General features: G+C 33.4%; 2 protein-coding genes across 2 annotated transcripts; both read right to left on the bottom strand.

Annotated features, from left to right (window-relative positions):
- Positions 1-1,478: 1,478 nt before the first annotated feature.
- On the bottom strand, positions 1,479-5,049 carry LOC143577332 (carbonic anhydrase Nec1-like). Its single transcript, XM_077061192.1, has 7 exons — positions 4,968-5,049; positions 4,665-4,882; positions 2,494-2,600; positions 2,274-2,388; positions 1,829-1,996; positions 1,686-1,739; positions 1,479-1,553 (listed from the first exon to the last, which is right to left on the bottom strand). The coding sequence occupies exons 1-7, from the start codon at positions 5,047-5,049 to the stop codon at positions 1,485-1,487; spliced, it is 813 nt and encodes a 270-aa protein (XP_076917307.1). The 3' UTR covers positions 1,479-1,484.
- Positions 5,050-8,132: 3,083 nt separating this feature from the next.
- LOC143577320 (carbonic anhydrase Nec1-like) lies at positions 8,133-10,919 on the bottom strand. The gene is made up of 7 exons (XM_077061187.1): positions 10,823-10,919; positions 10,481-10,698; positions 9,464-9,570; positions 8,894-8,996; positions 8,634-8,801; positions 8,307-8,360; positions 8,133-8,210 (listed from the first exon to the last, which is right to left on the bottom strand). The coding sequence occupies exons 1-7, from the start codon at positions 10,917-10,919 to the stop codon at positions 8,133-8,135; spliced, it is 825 nt and encodes a 274-aa protein (XP_076917302.1).
- Positions 10,920-15,759: the final 4,840 nt, after the last annotated feature.

Raw genomic sequence — 15,759 nt, 5'->3', positions numbered from 1 at the left:
AACTTGCACCGAGCCTTCAATGAATGGTCACTCAATTCAACCAAATCCCAATTGCACCAAATCTCTTGATTACGATTATGAGGTACAATACGAACGAAACTTGGTTCGGCGTTGGAACCTTGACCAACCGATGATTGTGAGGCAGCCATAACAACAAATATGAATATAGAAGAAGAGAAAACAAGAGATTAGAGAACTCAAAACGTTGTAATAGCGTTTTTTTGTATTTTTTTGCGTTCGGGTTTGCGTTTTGAGTGTTGTGATGAACCCATGACACCAAATACCTATTTATACTAGTAGTGGGGTGCTTGGGGGAGCCAAAAAACGGCTATTTTTGACCCTAACGGTCAAAAAACGGCCAAAAAAACGATTTCCAACGGCTATAATCGATCCAACGGCTAGAACCGGTTCCTAATCGGTTCCGGATGGTTCGGTTCCAGAACCGGTTCCGGTTCGGTTCCGGTTCCTACCCGCCCCCACTCAGAAATGCAAGAACCGGTCACGGATCATCGGGTTGAATCAGATAGGGTCCGGTTCCTACAAAAAACGGGTAGGAACCGGTTCGGGTCCGGTTCGGGTCCACCGGTTCGGTTCCAGGAACCGGTTTTTTTGATCATCTCTACATCTGCCTAAATTTATTTTAAAAAATGGTTTTATGTTAATTTAATTTGTGATGATTGGTGTCTTGATTGATTGTCATTTGTTGATATTGGATTGTGAATTCTCCATATCATTTGATGATTTGTAAAATTTGCTGGTTGTGTTGAATATTTAATGTGTCTTTTTGTTTCTTTTGTTTATGCATTGGACATTTTTCAAGAGAAATGAATGAAAATAATGTTTTCCTAAGTTGTATACATATATTTTTACTTTTATGCTACTACAGAAAGGAACATATGTGAGCAGTTTAGGCCGTCGCTTAAATGCTAGTGGCTAACACACCAAACAAATATAAAATTAGTTCCAATTTGTTTAGTGATTATATTTTTTTGTTTGACATGAATTGAAAATATGCGAATCTTGTTTACTAATAGTGGTGTATAAGTTTTGGCTCAACTGAACTGTTATAAACCTTGGTACTTCAAGTTAAATTTGAATAAATAATCACTAATCAATTATTAGGATACATATATGTTCCAGACATGCCACACAATTTAAAAAGGTTTTCCATTTATTACAGAAGTTTTATAATACTAAAATATCTAATGAAAGTTGAGTAACTTTACAAAAACAAAAGGCTTCATCTGAGTTAACAGATAGATAACTTAATTTCTATTGGGTGAACTTTCCGCTTGCTAATTATGACGATATTTTTTCATATTCTTCTTGATTTGAAGTCTTTATTACTAATTCATTTTGATATACATAGTGATTGAATGACACTTAAAAGGTAAAATACAAAATAACAAAGATTATTCGGCATGTTCATGAAATAGTTTATATAGATAGGTACTGCACATAGAAAATCCTTTTCGAGTTTGTTGCTATGGACTGATAAGCTGAATGCCTCTCTTATGGTCTGGTTGCAGTGGTCTTGCATTTTTTGCTGCATGCTGCAATTATTTCACCGATTTTCGTCAAATAAAACCAAACAAATTAACATTCATTAGATAACAAATCCTTTTTAATAATAGAAGAATATTGTTTGTAATCCTAAATTAGAGTTGCTTAATCTATGTACTTACATCGTGAACTGCCTTTCGAAGTAATTTAACTTGATCAAGTGAGACGGTCCTCACCTGCATGTCACATCCATAAATAATTGCAATATCTAGTATTAAAATTTAAATGATCATATAAAATAAATGAAATACAAAGTTGTATGTACCTTCTTGCTAATGGTCCAAATCACCCCTTCGGTACACGGAGGCACAGTGAGTGAGCCAATATAATTGTAGTACCTTCGGCAACTCATACGGATCACTCTGGGATCTATCACACCCGGGTGTCTATGTTCGCTTTCTTGTTTCACCAATGATGTTATGTTACGACCCAACTGAAATTTGGATCAATAGATGAATACCGATACGACATGTAGGATGTAAAAAACTCTTTAGGAGTTCAAAGATTCAAAAGAAGTGAAACGGTATTCTATAGTTAAAAATCAGATCCCCTTATATAAAAATAATTATAATTAAAAAAGCTACTTATAAAGTTTAACTAGCTTATGATAATGATAAAACGTCAATAACCATCCTGGTATTCAAATTAGACATAAAATAATAACAAATTAACAATAATCGATAACAAACACTCGTTTCTAAGGGAAATACCTTAGAAAGAAAATGGTTTGGTTTTCCAATTTTGTAGAGGACGCCAATGACTGCAATTTGGTGTTTGGAGGTTGGATCGGTGCTCTTATGAACCATGTGTAGTTCCAATGAGTACCTGCAAAGTTAAATTTACAATGAACTTGCTCAACACTTTGCTACGTCAACGGTTATTAGTTATATGCTAAGTTCAAATGATGCAATATAAGAGGAAGAATTTGACCTCCTATTATTGATGGTATGCTCCGAAGGTGAGTGCCAATGGGCTTGTTTAAGAGCGTAACTCGTTCCATTTATTTCGATCGAGCCTGCATAGCCCTCCCAATGAACCTATATCCCCCCCAACAAGTGAATTTGAATAAGAACCTATGCACATAAACCAGACTCATACTTTCGGGACCAAAATGAATTCTAAATTGTGTTCCGATTCGTGTATATATATAAGTAAAAGTATTTTATATTTAGGATCCTTACACTTGAAAATATGACGTCACACAATTTTTGTATACAATTTCTTAAAAGCACAAAATCACAAATATTAGAATTGAAACGAGTTTTAGTGAAAAGAAATTCTTTTCAAATATACCGATTCTTTGTTTTCCTTGTCAAAAGTTGAAAACGAAACGAAGTTAATACATACCTTAAATCAGCTATTCACATCCAACCAAAAACACAAAAATACCACAAAGATAAATGGCAGAAAGTCCTTATTCTCTAATATGCTGATAAGACCAAGAATTACTAAACCATATGTCAAATAATCGAATACAATATACTAATCTAGTATATATTCAAAAAAATTGATCACAATCTTCTAAATAGGAGCCTCAAGATTAAACTTATATTTTGTATAATCGAGCCGAACTGCACTTAGTATACATAGTTTTCTAGTGGTGGAGTGAGAAGGAAGAGACTTGGTGTTCCAAGAGACCCAGGTTCGATTCCTGCCAGCAACATTTAGTTTCAGATTTCAGAGGCACTAGGGTGATGATGGGAGTTTAGGCGATTAGGTGGTTTTTACTAATTGGATCCTTGAACTGAACATGTTCTATCTCACCACACTGTCATGCCTTCGGGCGAGTGTTCACGGGCGTTGGCCTTAGGTGAGGGTTTTTCCCGGATCAAAAAACCAGTGTATCCCGATGCAGTGAATTTAGCCAGTAGCTCATTTAAAGGATTCGTTGGCCGTTCAAGAAAAAAAGTATACATAGTTTTCTTTCTTAGCATATAAAACTTATCTATAATAGTGAATTCTAATTATATTCTACCATAATTTACACTTACTATGAAATATAAGTGGATATATTATTAAATATCGTATAATGGTAGATTTGGAATCAAACTGTTATTTTAAATATAAATTATGAGTACTAAATGCATCAAAGCATGTGTCTTTAGATCACAGACAAATACATATCTAACTAATATATTAAAGTAAGACATGTTTTTCATGTGGCCTTCAAATATGTCATCTACATAGGATGCCAACTAATCATTTTTCATTTATACATATCCCACCTAATTAACTAATTTTTTAATTATCATTCCATTCAATTTAACAAATTTTTATGTTAAATGATATAACAATTAATACATTTATTAGTATTTAATATTTATTAATTAGCTCAATTATGACTTTCTTAAAATTATATTATTGACAATTTCTTATACTTCAATGTGGATGACATATTTGATGGTCATGTGAAAATCATGTTTTGCTTTAAATATAATATCATAACTATAATTGTTTCATATGCCATGATATGTACGTCATGTTTGATTTCACATATAACTTATATTGAATATGCAAACATTTTTTATTTGATATTATATTATTTTTCAGCCCGTGTAATACACGGGTTACTACCCTAGTACACAAAAAAAAAAACTATCGTCGTGAAGGGCTCTTATGTAACAGCTAGTATAAATATAATTGTGAGCACGTTCTCCTAGTCCTGTGTAACGGCTAGTTTTTAAACTTATTAAAAGCTATAATCGTGATTTATTAATCAATAATCATGGTGGTGGTCTCCTCCTTTTTATACACATAGGCCACTAATCTCAAAAGGGTAAGATTCTTTCAATATACGATATAAAAGACACATCTAAGACAACTGGGCAGTAACCCGGAAATTTGCGTATTCAACACTAAGGCTATATCGGATTCCCCCCAAACTGATCAAAATATTTCGAATCATCATTTGAATTGTTGTATCTATTAACATCTTCTAGCTCCAACATTCTTATTTTTGTTGTAAATTAGTTCATAGTATTTAATTAGGATTTGTTTTGTATTTATAAAGAAAATTAATACGAGCGTAGCTTGTATGTCGTATATGTGTATGTGTGCGTACGTGTATGTGAATGTTGTATATCGTGGAATAGATGTCTCACCCCTATGTCATGGCCACGGTTAATTATTATTGCATTGCATGGTTTGTAGTTCCTCAACAACTTCTTTGATTTGTGAACAACATCAACTCGATTATTCGACAAGTCAATTGGAGATTGCATTTTGCCGTTGTTACAAGCAGACCATTCTTTGTGCAGTTTCCCCCAATTCTCGGGTCCTTTTCCACTCTCTTTGTTGTAATCAAAGTCCCTCTCATCCTCTATATAAACACAAAACATTATATCAGTATAATAAATAGATGGACCTTGATGGCTTGATCATAAGTGGATTTAAAATGAACTTACGAACTTCTTGAGAATAGATTGAAATGGGACGCAAAACAATAATTAAAAATAACAGAGATCTGATTGGTGAAGCAATGCACATTGTGCGGTGATAGAGGTATGGTGGTGACTGAATTAAGAGTTAGGTAGTATATTTATATTTGGAAAGATTAAAGAGGTATGGTGGGCTGGTGGCAGTGCCACTAGAGAAGTAATTTAGTTGTTGATACGACCAAGAAAAGAATCACAAGTACCGTGGCTTTTCCTAGTACAAATGTAATATTACTTTTGATTTCTTTAAGATAAATATATGCTTGATGTATAATTTAATTAAAGTATTTTGATATTAATAAAATAATTTATTTATAATAGGTGCATATCAAACCTAGTTAACGTAAATAGGTCCGCAACGGACATGATGTATTGGTAAGGTACCTTGTGTTCTAGAAATCGAGGGTTCAAATCTTGCAAAATGCAGGTATGTGATTATAGGAGTATTTAAGTGTAAGTTATGATAGATTTATCATAAATATATATATACTAGATTTTATCCTCCGTATTACGGGGGTTGTTTTACATTATTCGTTTTTAATGTTTATATATGTATATTTGGATTTTAATTTTATTTATTGTAAGAAAGTTAATAATTAATATACTTGAGGTTTGATGATAAAATGGTTTCACAAATAAATGATATGTTATAATCCGGTTTAAAAGCTATCTGGGTTTAGTGATACTCATTACCTATTTATTTTCTTTATTATAAAATTGTTTCTTAATTATAAATAATATCTTTTTTAAATAAAATAGGATATTAATTTTTAATATATCCCTGTTTTATAGTATTTTCATATAAAATATTTTATGAGATTAATTTTTAATATAATGAGATGCTATAACCCGTTTAAGAGCTATATGGGTTTGGTGAGACCTTTACCCGTGAATTCGGGTCAAATGCATGAGAAACATTTATTTACAAATAAAGCAATCTGATGACTTGAGAGAATAGTTGTTTTACATTTTTCGTTTTTTAATATTTATTTTTTAGATTTTAATTTTCTTTATTGTAAGAAAGTTAATAATATACTTAGGGTTTGATGATGAAAGAGTTCTATAAATAAATGATATGTTATAACACGTTTAAAAGCTATCTGGATCTAGTGACCCATGACCCGCTATATGTTTTTTACTATAAAATTGTTTATTAATTATAAATAAAATCTTTTTCTTTTTAAATTAAATATTAAATTTTAGTATATCCCTATTTTATAGGATTTTCATATCAATTAATTGGTAAGATTAATTTTTAATTTAATGAGATGTTATAACCCGTTTAAGAGCTATCTGGTTTTGGTAAGACCCATACTCATGAATTTGGATTAAATCAATGAGAGACCTCTATTTAAAAATCAAGCAATCTGGTGGCTTTCATAAAAGGGGGGAGCGACCACATCGTGACACGTAGGATTTTAGGGGTTTCGTTTATATATGTTATAGATATATATATTGCAATAATATTGTTTTAAGGTAGATTTATGAAGATTTTAATAATTTTTAGACGACTTAAATTTGTTATATCGTTGTGTTAATTGATTTTGAGAAAAACAATTTAATCAATTTCGTTGAAGTGTTTAGTATATTCGTTTGACTTGACTAGGTGAGACTTGTTTAGTTATTGGGAGTAAATTTGGTTAAGACGTGTGTGGTTCCTCTGACTAATTTTGAATGCTAGATTTATGATCTTTGATCCTTAAAAGTTAAATTACGAAATAGCATACATTTTAAAACTAATAAATCTAACCTCGTGGCCATCTGCACTTCGAAAAACCTTCATACGGGACCGAGCTCTAGCTATTAATGTGTGCAGAGATTAATAATAATCGGTTTCCTTAATTAATTAGCCATGTTTAAGATGCAACTTACATACATTAAGTCGAATATGCTAATGAAATTACTATTAGGAAAAAATAAAGTATATGTTAAGAGCTCCGTGAAATATATCATCTTGGTACATATAAGTTGATTTCTTGATGAAATAAACTACCTAGCACAATTTATCATACTGAGTGTAGTCGTTGTTAAGCTCCACTCCACATCAGCTTGTATAGCGCTAGACATCATTACATTAGTGGAAGATGAGGGCTCCAAAAGGTGCAGTGCCCCTTTGGATGCTAGCAGGTTAACGGCACAAAGGGGAAAGAGGCAGGGCCACATTCAATTTCAACAAATCAAAATATCCCACTCGATCATATTTTTGTTAAAAAAAGATTAAATAATAATTTAAAACTTGTTTAAATTACCATTATATATGTTTTATGGTTTAGTTAGTTAATGTCCATCCGTCTACGTGGCAGTGACATGACGTTACTTTTGTTAACTAAAAACTCTTCACCACACATGGTCTCAATACTATCAAGTATGGAAGTATATGGAAACTCTTGTTATTTCACTGTGTCATTTTATTGTATCTTTGGGACTTTGTTTATTAATCCTGAGAAATTGTTCAATATATGATGTAAGTGGAATTGTAACTTTGTAGACTATTTCTCAGCAAGTTTTATAAGTTAATATCAATATATTCTTTCAACGCACATATATATAATTAGCAAGTTTGGTGTGTATTTATGGTTGTACATTGTGCTTTGTTAATTTCTGTATTATTCTTTTCAGTTTGTTTTACTTTTAATCCAATACCTTTTTATATTTTACAAATTTATCATAAAACATTCTTTTTCTTTTAACGCCAATAGTGAATCACACGTAACAAACATTTTATATACAACGTTTATTGTTCTTTTATGAATATGAGTAATACATGGTGATTTATCAATTTGAACAATCAGCAGCAACTCAAACAAATATATTTTAATTGATATACTTTTAATTGTTTTGGTTTCTTATTTGTTATACCATTTAACAACTTGAGTTAATATGCTTAGCTCCAAACAAAAGTTAAAACACTTAATGTGTCATTGGGTTGTATGAAATGATATATAAAGTTGCTGGAAATGATCAATGCTGGTGAAGAGCTTAAGATGAAAAATTAAAACGAATCTTATTCATATTAACCCATTTTATTAAACAAGTCATGTTCGGGTGAAGCCGTTTAATGGTAGTAGATAACGAAACTATACTTAACATAAACTACAGACGTTTTATTCGTGAATCTAAAACACTTCCGCTTTACTATCTTGAGGCTGGACCATTAAAAACAAGGTCTCTTTTGTTGTCTGGTTGTATTGGCCTTGCATTATTTTTTGCATACTGCATATACAATAACACCGATTAACATTTAGGCATTTAGTACTTCATCTTATTGTAAAATAAAACAATACAAACTTGATTTTAACTGATACTTACATCATGCACAGCTTCCCGAAGTAACGTAACGTGATCTTTTGAAACAGTTGTTATCTGTACGTATTAACACAAAATCCTTAACGAGTATAAAAATAATTGGTTTTATATGTAGGCGGGGGCGGACTTACACTCATAAGTCACAAGATGGTCGAGGGGCAGCTGCCCTCCATTTTTTCTTTTTTTTTTTACTGTTAGTTATACACAAAAACGCTGATCCCCCCAACCCATAAAAATTTGGTTAAGCATCCTAATCGTCTCCATGAAAAAAAATCCTGGTCCGCCAGTGTATGCGCTATGTACTTAGATTATTAAAATATAGACTGTTACCTTTATGCTAATCATCCAAACAACTTCTTCTGTGCAAGGAGGGACGGTGAGTGAACCAATGTATCGGTAATACCTCCTTCTGCTCATCCGAATGTCTCTTGGATCTATTATCCCAGCTTGCACATGCTTGCCTTTTTGATTTATCATAGACGTTATGTTTACTTCCAACTATAAACAAAGGGTAGATGCCAATATAAGTTGCAACAAAAAATGAGAGCATTTTATAGAATAAGAAATAGTTGAGGGTAGAAATAATTTACCATAGAAAGAAATTCGTTAGGTCTGCCAATATTGTAAAGAACAGAAATGACAGCTATTTTGTTGTCAATGCTGAGGTGTACCAGATGTATTTCCATGTCATAGCTGTTCATATATTCATGAGTTTGGGAATTTGGTCTACAAGTGCTATGTGCAACTATTTTTGGAAAATAAATTAAATTTTGTTTTAAATATATATAAATTGGTTATTGTTAGTTTAGTATTGCTTACTAACAGAGGTGTAATAGAGCTGCCCCGCTCGTGAACTACTCGTGACCAGTTCGTTAGATGCTTGAACCAAGCCGAGTTAATCGAGCTTGAAAAGTAAGCTTGTTTAATAAAAGAGTCCAAGGAAGAGCTTCACTTATTGAGCTTGAGCAAGCTCGTAACTCTAATCAAACCCATTATTTATCTTATAATATTTATTTAGTATATTCATATTATATGTTTTTACATAAATATACTGAGCTCAAACTTGAGTTCTCGTAATTTAAACAAGCCGAGATCCAGGTTAGTTTGGGCTAGTTTACACCCTTATTTAATTATCCCTAAATATCGAAAGCAAAGTATACATTATGCCATTGATGGTATGCTCTGAAGGCGAATGCCAATGTGCTTGTTTCAAAGCATACTCGGTGTCATCGATGACAATTGAACCCGCATCTCCTTCCCACAGAAGCTGCAACATTAAATTCAGTACATATATGAACTATTATAAATCTATATAACTATAAATGATATAGAAGAGCAAAACCACCAAGATACGTTACTAAAATATTCCTTAATATTTTTTTATTGAATTTCTTTTAGGCTACGTATTATGAGAGGTGTGAAAGGGACATTTTGCGAGGTATCACTTCACCCTAACTAGAGTGTTTTAACTATGATGGGGTGAAATGAGCAATATGGTTGCGAGATAGAGCGGATATAAATGATTGGTTAATATGTAAAATAATAATTAAAACAAAAAACGAAATGCCCTTCATGCCCACTAGTTGTCTCGTGTGGGAAAATAAAAATAAAAAATATACAAAAAATGACTAAAAACCACGGTTTTGGGTTCAAGTCCCACTACCAGCAAAGAAATTTACCTTTAAAAAAAAAAAACCCATCTAAATCGAACCACTAAACTGCCAAACAGGTAAGCTGGTCTTATGCCAACCCATCCAACCAAACGGTCCAATTTGTCATTTTCCAATACCATAGTTAGCAGTTAACGGGTACGGGTAAGGATTTTCATTAACTGGGCTGAACCATGTGTTTGCATCTAGTTTAACCTAGTTTAAACTCTATTGCAATTATTCATTTATACTAGCTTATCATCTGCTATATTAATCGTCCATATGAACAATACCACCAATAAAACTATTTTGTTTCTCTTTTCTTTTCTTTTTTATTTTTCTGCTTTGTATTTTTTTTTTCAGTTAGTTTTATTATGTCTTTTTCTTAACTTGTATTATATTTGCTCTTTATGTGATTTTTTTTTCACACAGCAAAAAATGATGAACTCAATATATAACTTAAGTTACCATATTATACGATACACATTATCTGATGTTTAGATAAACTAACTATGAAGTAGCAATTACCGAAATGTCATGGCCTCTATTAGTAAGTGTAGCATTACACGGCTTATAGTTTCTGTTAAACCTGTAAGAGTTCTCCACCTTCTTTACCCTTTGACTCGACAAATCGATTGGAGACTGCATCGTCCCATAGCTGCACAATGACCATTCTTTCTTTATCTCGCCCCATTTCTCTGGTCCGATCGGGCCTCCTCTCACATAATCAAATTCTCTTTCATCCTCTACATTTACAGTTTTACACACATGTATACACGAACAAAAATATTAAATGAAAGACAAAGAAAACGTGGCATTAGATTGTTTAATTTGTTGTGAAGTACGTATATAATTAAGCTTAGGGCGTACCAGTTTCTTGAGCATGAGTTGAAGATGGATGGGAGAAAATAAGCAAAAGCAAAAGAAACACAAGTGACAAATTGGATTGCGATTGCATATACTTCATGTTTCAATAACACACACAAAGAGGGGAGAGATGATATATATGTGTACTAAGTTATAAGTTGATCCTGTGGTTTGTCTTACGGTTGAATAAAGGGGCATGTATATATAGATAGGGGCGTTTTGACACTGAATATAGTGGCATTTAAGTATATCCCCTCTCTAACTTTTCTCGTTACATATTTCCTTAATGCTAAACCTTTAATTGCATATTTCCTCTCCCTAACCACATATATTACATATCTTTCCATTTCATTTAAATTAACTAACTAAATAACCATTTTACCCTTAATAAACTAATTTACATATCCCCTTCTTAATAGTAACAATTACATATATCCCCAATTTAAACCTAAACCAAGTTGGTTATAAGGCAAACATATCAAAGCTAATAAATTCAATCGGGGTCTATTTTTTTAATCGCCTACATATAAAAAAAAAAGAAATAAAAATTTTACATGGTTTATAAGTTCTACATTTCTAACATGAGAAATCAACAAATTATATCACATAATATTATATAAAAGGATTTTTACATATATCCTCTCTCTAAATTATATCAAATAATTACGTAATAGTTATTTATAAAATGCACTGATATGATTATATAATATACAAAATTTCAACTGCTTTTCTATTTGTTGGTTACGAAATAAATTGATTTTATCAATTATAATTAAAAAAACATTATAAAAATAGTATCAACGTCAAAATGTCAAATTACGTAAAATTCACTTGAACTCAAATAAATATAGGGGCATTTACACAGAGTTATAAAAGGATAAAATGGTAAATAAAGAGTAGAAGAGGAAATCTAATGTAATTATACTATTCAAGCAAAAACAAGTTGTCCATATTTAACTAAGCACTTCACATAGGATGTCAAGTAGGTGTCATGTCACTATTTCCTATTATATCATGACATATGACCCGTATACCTATTATAGCCCATGACTTGTAAGACTTTATAAAATTTTGAAAAATAAATTATTGTGTTATACGGCTTTCGAACCAAAGACCTCATGTTTCAAACCAAATGTGCTTATCAACCATACTAAAGTGGTAATTGTGTTATAATTTTTGACTTAATATATATAAATGTAATTTCTCTTCAAGTATAAAACCAAGATTATAATTAATTGTTAACATTTGCATAATTCACAATATCACATTGTCTTCCCATATCTTTTTAACACAACCATTGAAGATTATTCATCATTGATGTGTTGGTGAAATATCGTGCATTAAATGAGTCATATCACGTGTTTTGTGAGTTTATATGCCGGAAACACGATTACTTTATGTGTGTTTGCGATTACAGGTGTGCGGAGCTTAAAGGAGCTAAATGGGAGCACATGAGATGGAAAGAAAAGGAATATTTTATTGCATGGAATGATAGAGCAAGTGAAGACGAAGACGTGGCTGAAAACAGGGCATAAATCGAAGTTCGGACGAAGAAGTTACGCGAGAAGTAAAATGGTGGGTGACAGGCCCACCGTAGCCTACGGTGGGGCTGCCACCGTAAGGCAGTGAGCATCACTGTAAGCTACGGTCCCCACCGTTGCCTACGGTGGGGAGACTGTAGCCTACAGTCACCAGGACAGGGAAAAATAGAATTTTCAGGTTTTTTGGAACTATTAAGGCCGGTTTAACCCTAGGACAGCTATCTTCGAAATTATAACATACTTAGACGTTTTTGGAGGCTGATTCCACCATCTTAACACCTCTTAATCACCCGAATCATCCATGGCATCATCCCCTCAAGAATCAAAGAAGCTATTCAAGACCACCATGCTAGGCTAAATCACTCGTGACCATCTCCGGATGTAGGGTTGAGTTGTTTATTGGATTGTTGGTACTCTAAACCTTATTTTTGGATTTTGTTTGTGCGCTTGAACATACTTTTGGGTAATCAATGAGATTTGCAGTTTATCAGTTATTGATTTTGGTCATCAACAATTAGGATTGAGTTCTTAGTGTCATTGGCCTAGTTATCTTTAACCATAGAACTAATATTTCATCATTACCTAAGATTACAATCAAGTAAATCATTGTTTAGCTATGTCAATCAATTGGATTAAGTTCTAACTATCACCGTAGTCAAACATTTAGTCTTTTGATTTATTGATTCAAACAAAGAGTATAATTCCATAGGTTTAATCATTTATCCAATTTGCTTCAAGACTTGAACCCTGGAGTTTGGTTGCTTTTTAATCATTGTTTACAAATCAAAATCTTTAAAACCGCTTGACATCGTCTGTCCACCTAGTATAATTAATAATTAGGTATTAGAATTGATTAGCACTTTCTGTTAGGTCCCTTTTATGTTTTAGTCTTTTGTATTGGTTCGGTTATGTATTTGGGGACGATTGGTCATTTTGTATGTATTGGGCCACGGTCCATTGTAAAGAAGCCCATTGGGCCTTAATGCTTCTCATGCATGCCTCCCTATAAATAGGGAGCATGCCATGAGAGAAATAACTTTTTGCCAAAAACTCATAACACACTTTCTTTCCTTCTCTCGGCTTTCTCTCTTTCTACTCTCAACCGAACATAATCTCTAGATCCGAGACCTCTTGGTTGCTTAGTGTGATTTCCGCTAGCACTAAGTTAGGTTGATCCAAAGACGTTGTTAGATCCACCCGAATAAGGACCTACAATTGGTATCAGAGCTTCGGCTCACTAGTTGAGGGTTTTTGGATCACAACCTTGGGTTTTGATCTTGAGACTCAAGAAGAAAACAAGTGTTCTTGCAAGAAAAGTTCACAAACACCACAAAAACAAGAAAAATACAAAAAGAATCGGCAAAATCTTCATAAAAATGTCTTAAAAGATGTTCTTGGTAAAGATAGCTCATATTCAAGTTCTAGATTCAAAAGTGTTTGTTATAAAAGAATTAAAATTAGTGTTTCGGGTTTGAAAAGTACTGAAATTAACAAGTGAAAATTTTCGCTTCTCATGGCATGAAAATCAGTGTACCAACCTTTGACCCAGTACTGACAGTTAGGTGGTACAGATTCCAAGAAAGATTACTTCTAGAAAACTGAACTTTTTCGCATTAAGGAGTTTTTCGCTTCGCTTGAAACAATTTCGCTTTGCTTGAAAACTTTTCGCTTCGCTTGAAAAAAAATTTCGCTTCGGTTGAAAACTTTTCGCTTCTCTTGGAAAACTTTTTCGCTTCGCATTACTGTTCATCAGAAGTTTTTCGCTTCGCATAGCTGAACTTTTTCGCTTCACTTGGTTTCACTTTTTCGCTTCGCTTGAAAAGGTTTTTTGCGCGAAAAACTTACCTATGTTGAATTTTTAAGCTGTTTAAAGTTTGCTAAGTGTTTAAGACTTCTAAAATCATGACGAGTACTGATTTTGAGCTGCTGAAGGGGTATTTGCTGTTAGAAAACCAAGTGGGAACACCTACAAAGCCACCAAAGTTTATGACCTTGGATGATAACTTTTCAGACTTCAAATGGAGATTCACGAATTATATCTCATTGACTGAGACTGACCTAATGAGATGTTTCAAAGAAGGTCCTCATACTCCTGTGACTCGCACTGCTGCTGGGGACCAACTTAAGACTCCTGAAAACTATGATCAATCAGACAGGGACCTGTTAGCACAAGACAAGAAAGCCTATCTCATTTTAACAGTTTGTCTTTCAAATGAGATAACTGAAACTCTTCGAGAACACACCAGTGCCAAGGGTCTGTGGGAAGCACTTGTTGAGAAGGTTGGGGGCAATGCCGAGATTAGGGAAAACAAGAAGGCCCTATTGAAGGAAAAATTTAACATGTTCAATCATCGTCAAGGTGAAGCTGTGTTGGATTTGGTAAAAAGGTTTGAGAAGTTGATTGGTAAGAATTAGGGCTGCAAGTGTCAACATTGCAAATGCTGAGATAAATCACAAGTTGATGAATTCATTACCATATAGTTGGAGTACCAATACAATCACAATCAAGAGAACTACAAATCTGAATGCCATGACAAACAGTGATTTGATATCCACTATCAAGTCATTTGAGATGGATAAGCAGATGAGAATGAACAATCATCTAAGTTCTCTGAAGTTGGAGTGAGTTCTGCTTCCTCAATGCCAACTGCTTTCATAAGCAAAGCTCAAAAGAATGTGTATCCCGTGACCACTCCCAAGTACTCCCCAAGTGTACCTTCACAACCAACAGCATTCATCTCAACCAGTAATCAATCAGATTCTTTTAATACAAGTTCGAGTTGACAGTGCGGTTGCCCAAGCCTTAAAAGCTCAAGGAATTTTCTCATCTTCAAAACCTCAACCAAGCAAACCTTCAAGTTTCTGTGAAGCACTACCCATGTTGAATGACTCCAACATCGCAATAGTTCATGTTTTTCTGTCAAGCCATGAAGAATTGATGCGAGGAAATCTATTGCCACCACAGTTTGAAGCTGGAGATTTAAGAGATATCAATCGAAAGGATCTTGAAAAGATGGATATCAAGTACCAAATGGCAATGGCGGTGCAAAGAGCCACAAACTTCATGAAGACGTACGGGAAAGATAGCTTCAATGATTCTGATAGAAAAAGAATTGGCTTTGACAAGTCAAAGCTGCAATGTTACAATTGTGGTGAGATGGGTCATTTCTCCCGAGAATGCACGAATCCATCAAAACCTGCAAATGATATTCGTGTGACTGATGTAACAGAGGAAGAGAACAGCAAGGCTGCAGGAAAAAGGCATGACGTGCAGAAACCAAGCAGCTCATCACAAAGAATTGGAGGTCATCCACACAAGGGCCACTCAAGTTCAAACTCAAAGGCCCTTGTCTCCCAATCGGAGGTCCAAGTTGGTGTGGATTGGGATGATCAATTTCA

The sequence above is a fragment of the Bidens hawaiensis genome, unplaced genomic scaffold (assembly GCF_021521415.1).
Source record: "Bidens hawaiensis isolate Kalapana, Puna unplaced genomic scaffold, B.hawaiensis_p1.1 tig00001461_1, whole genome shotgun sequence".
NCBI classification, from domain to species: domain Eukaryota; kingdom Viridiplantae; phylum Streptophyta; class Magnoliopsida; order Asterales; family Asteraceae; genus Bidens; species Bidens hawaiensis.
This window is presented reverse-complemented; position numbering and strand designations above follow the sequence as displayed.

Coding starts and splice junctions, on each gene's coding strand:
- LOC143577320 (XM_077061187.1), bottom strand. CDS start 10,919: ATGAAGTATATGCAATCGCAATCCAATTTGTCACTTGTGTTTCTTTTG. Junction 9,571..10,480: donor ATAGAGGCCATGACATTTCG/GTAATTGCTACT, acceptor TTAATGTTGCAG/CTTCTGTGGGAAGGAGATGC. Junction 8,802..8,893: donor CTAACGAATTTCTTTCTATG/GTAAATTATTTC, acceptor CTTTGTTTATAG/TTGGAAGTAAACATAACGTC.
- LOC143577332 (XM_077061192.1), bottom strand. CDS start 5,049: ATGTGCATTGCTTCACCAATCAGATCTCTGTTATTTTTAATTATTGTT. Junction 1,997..2,273: donor CAAACCATTTTCTTTCTAAG/GTATTTCCCTTA, acceptor TCCAAATTTCAG/TTGGGTCGTAACATAACATC. Junction 1,740..1,828: donor TTTGGACCATTAGCAAGAAG/GTACATACAACT, acceptor TGTGACATGCAG/GTGAGGACCGTCTCACTTGA.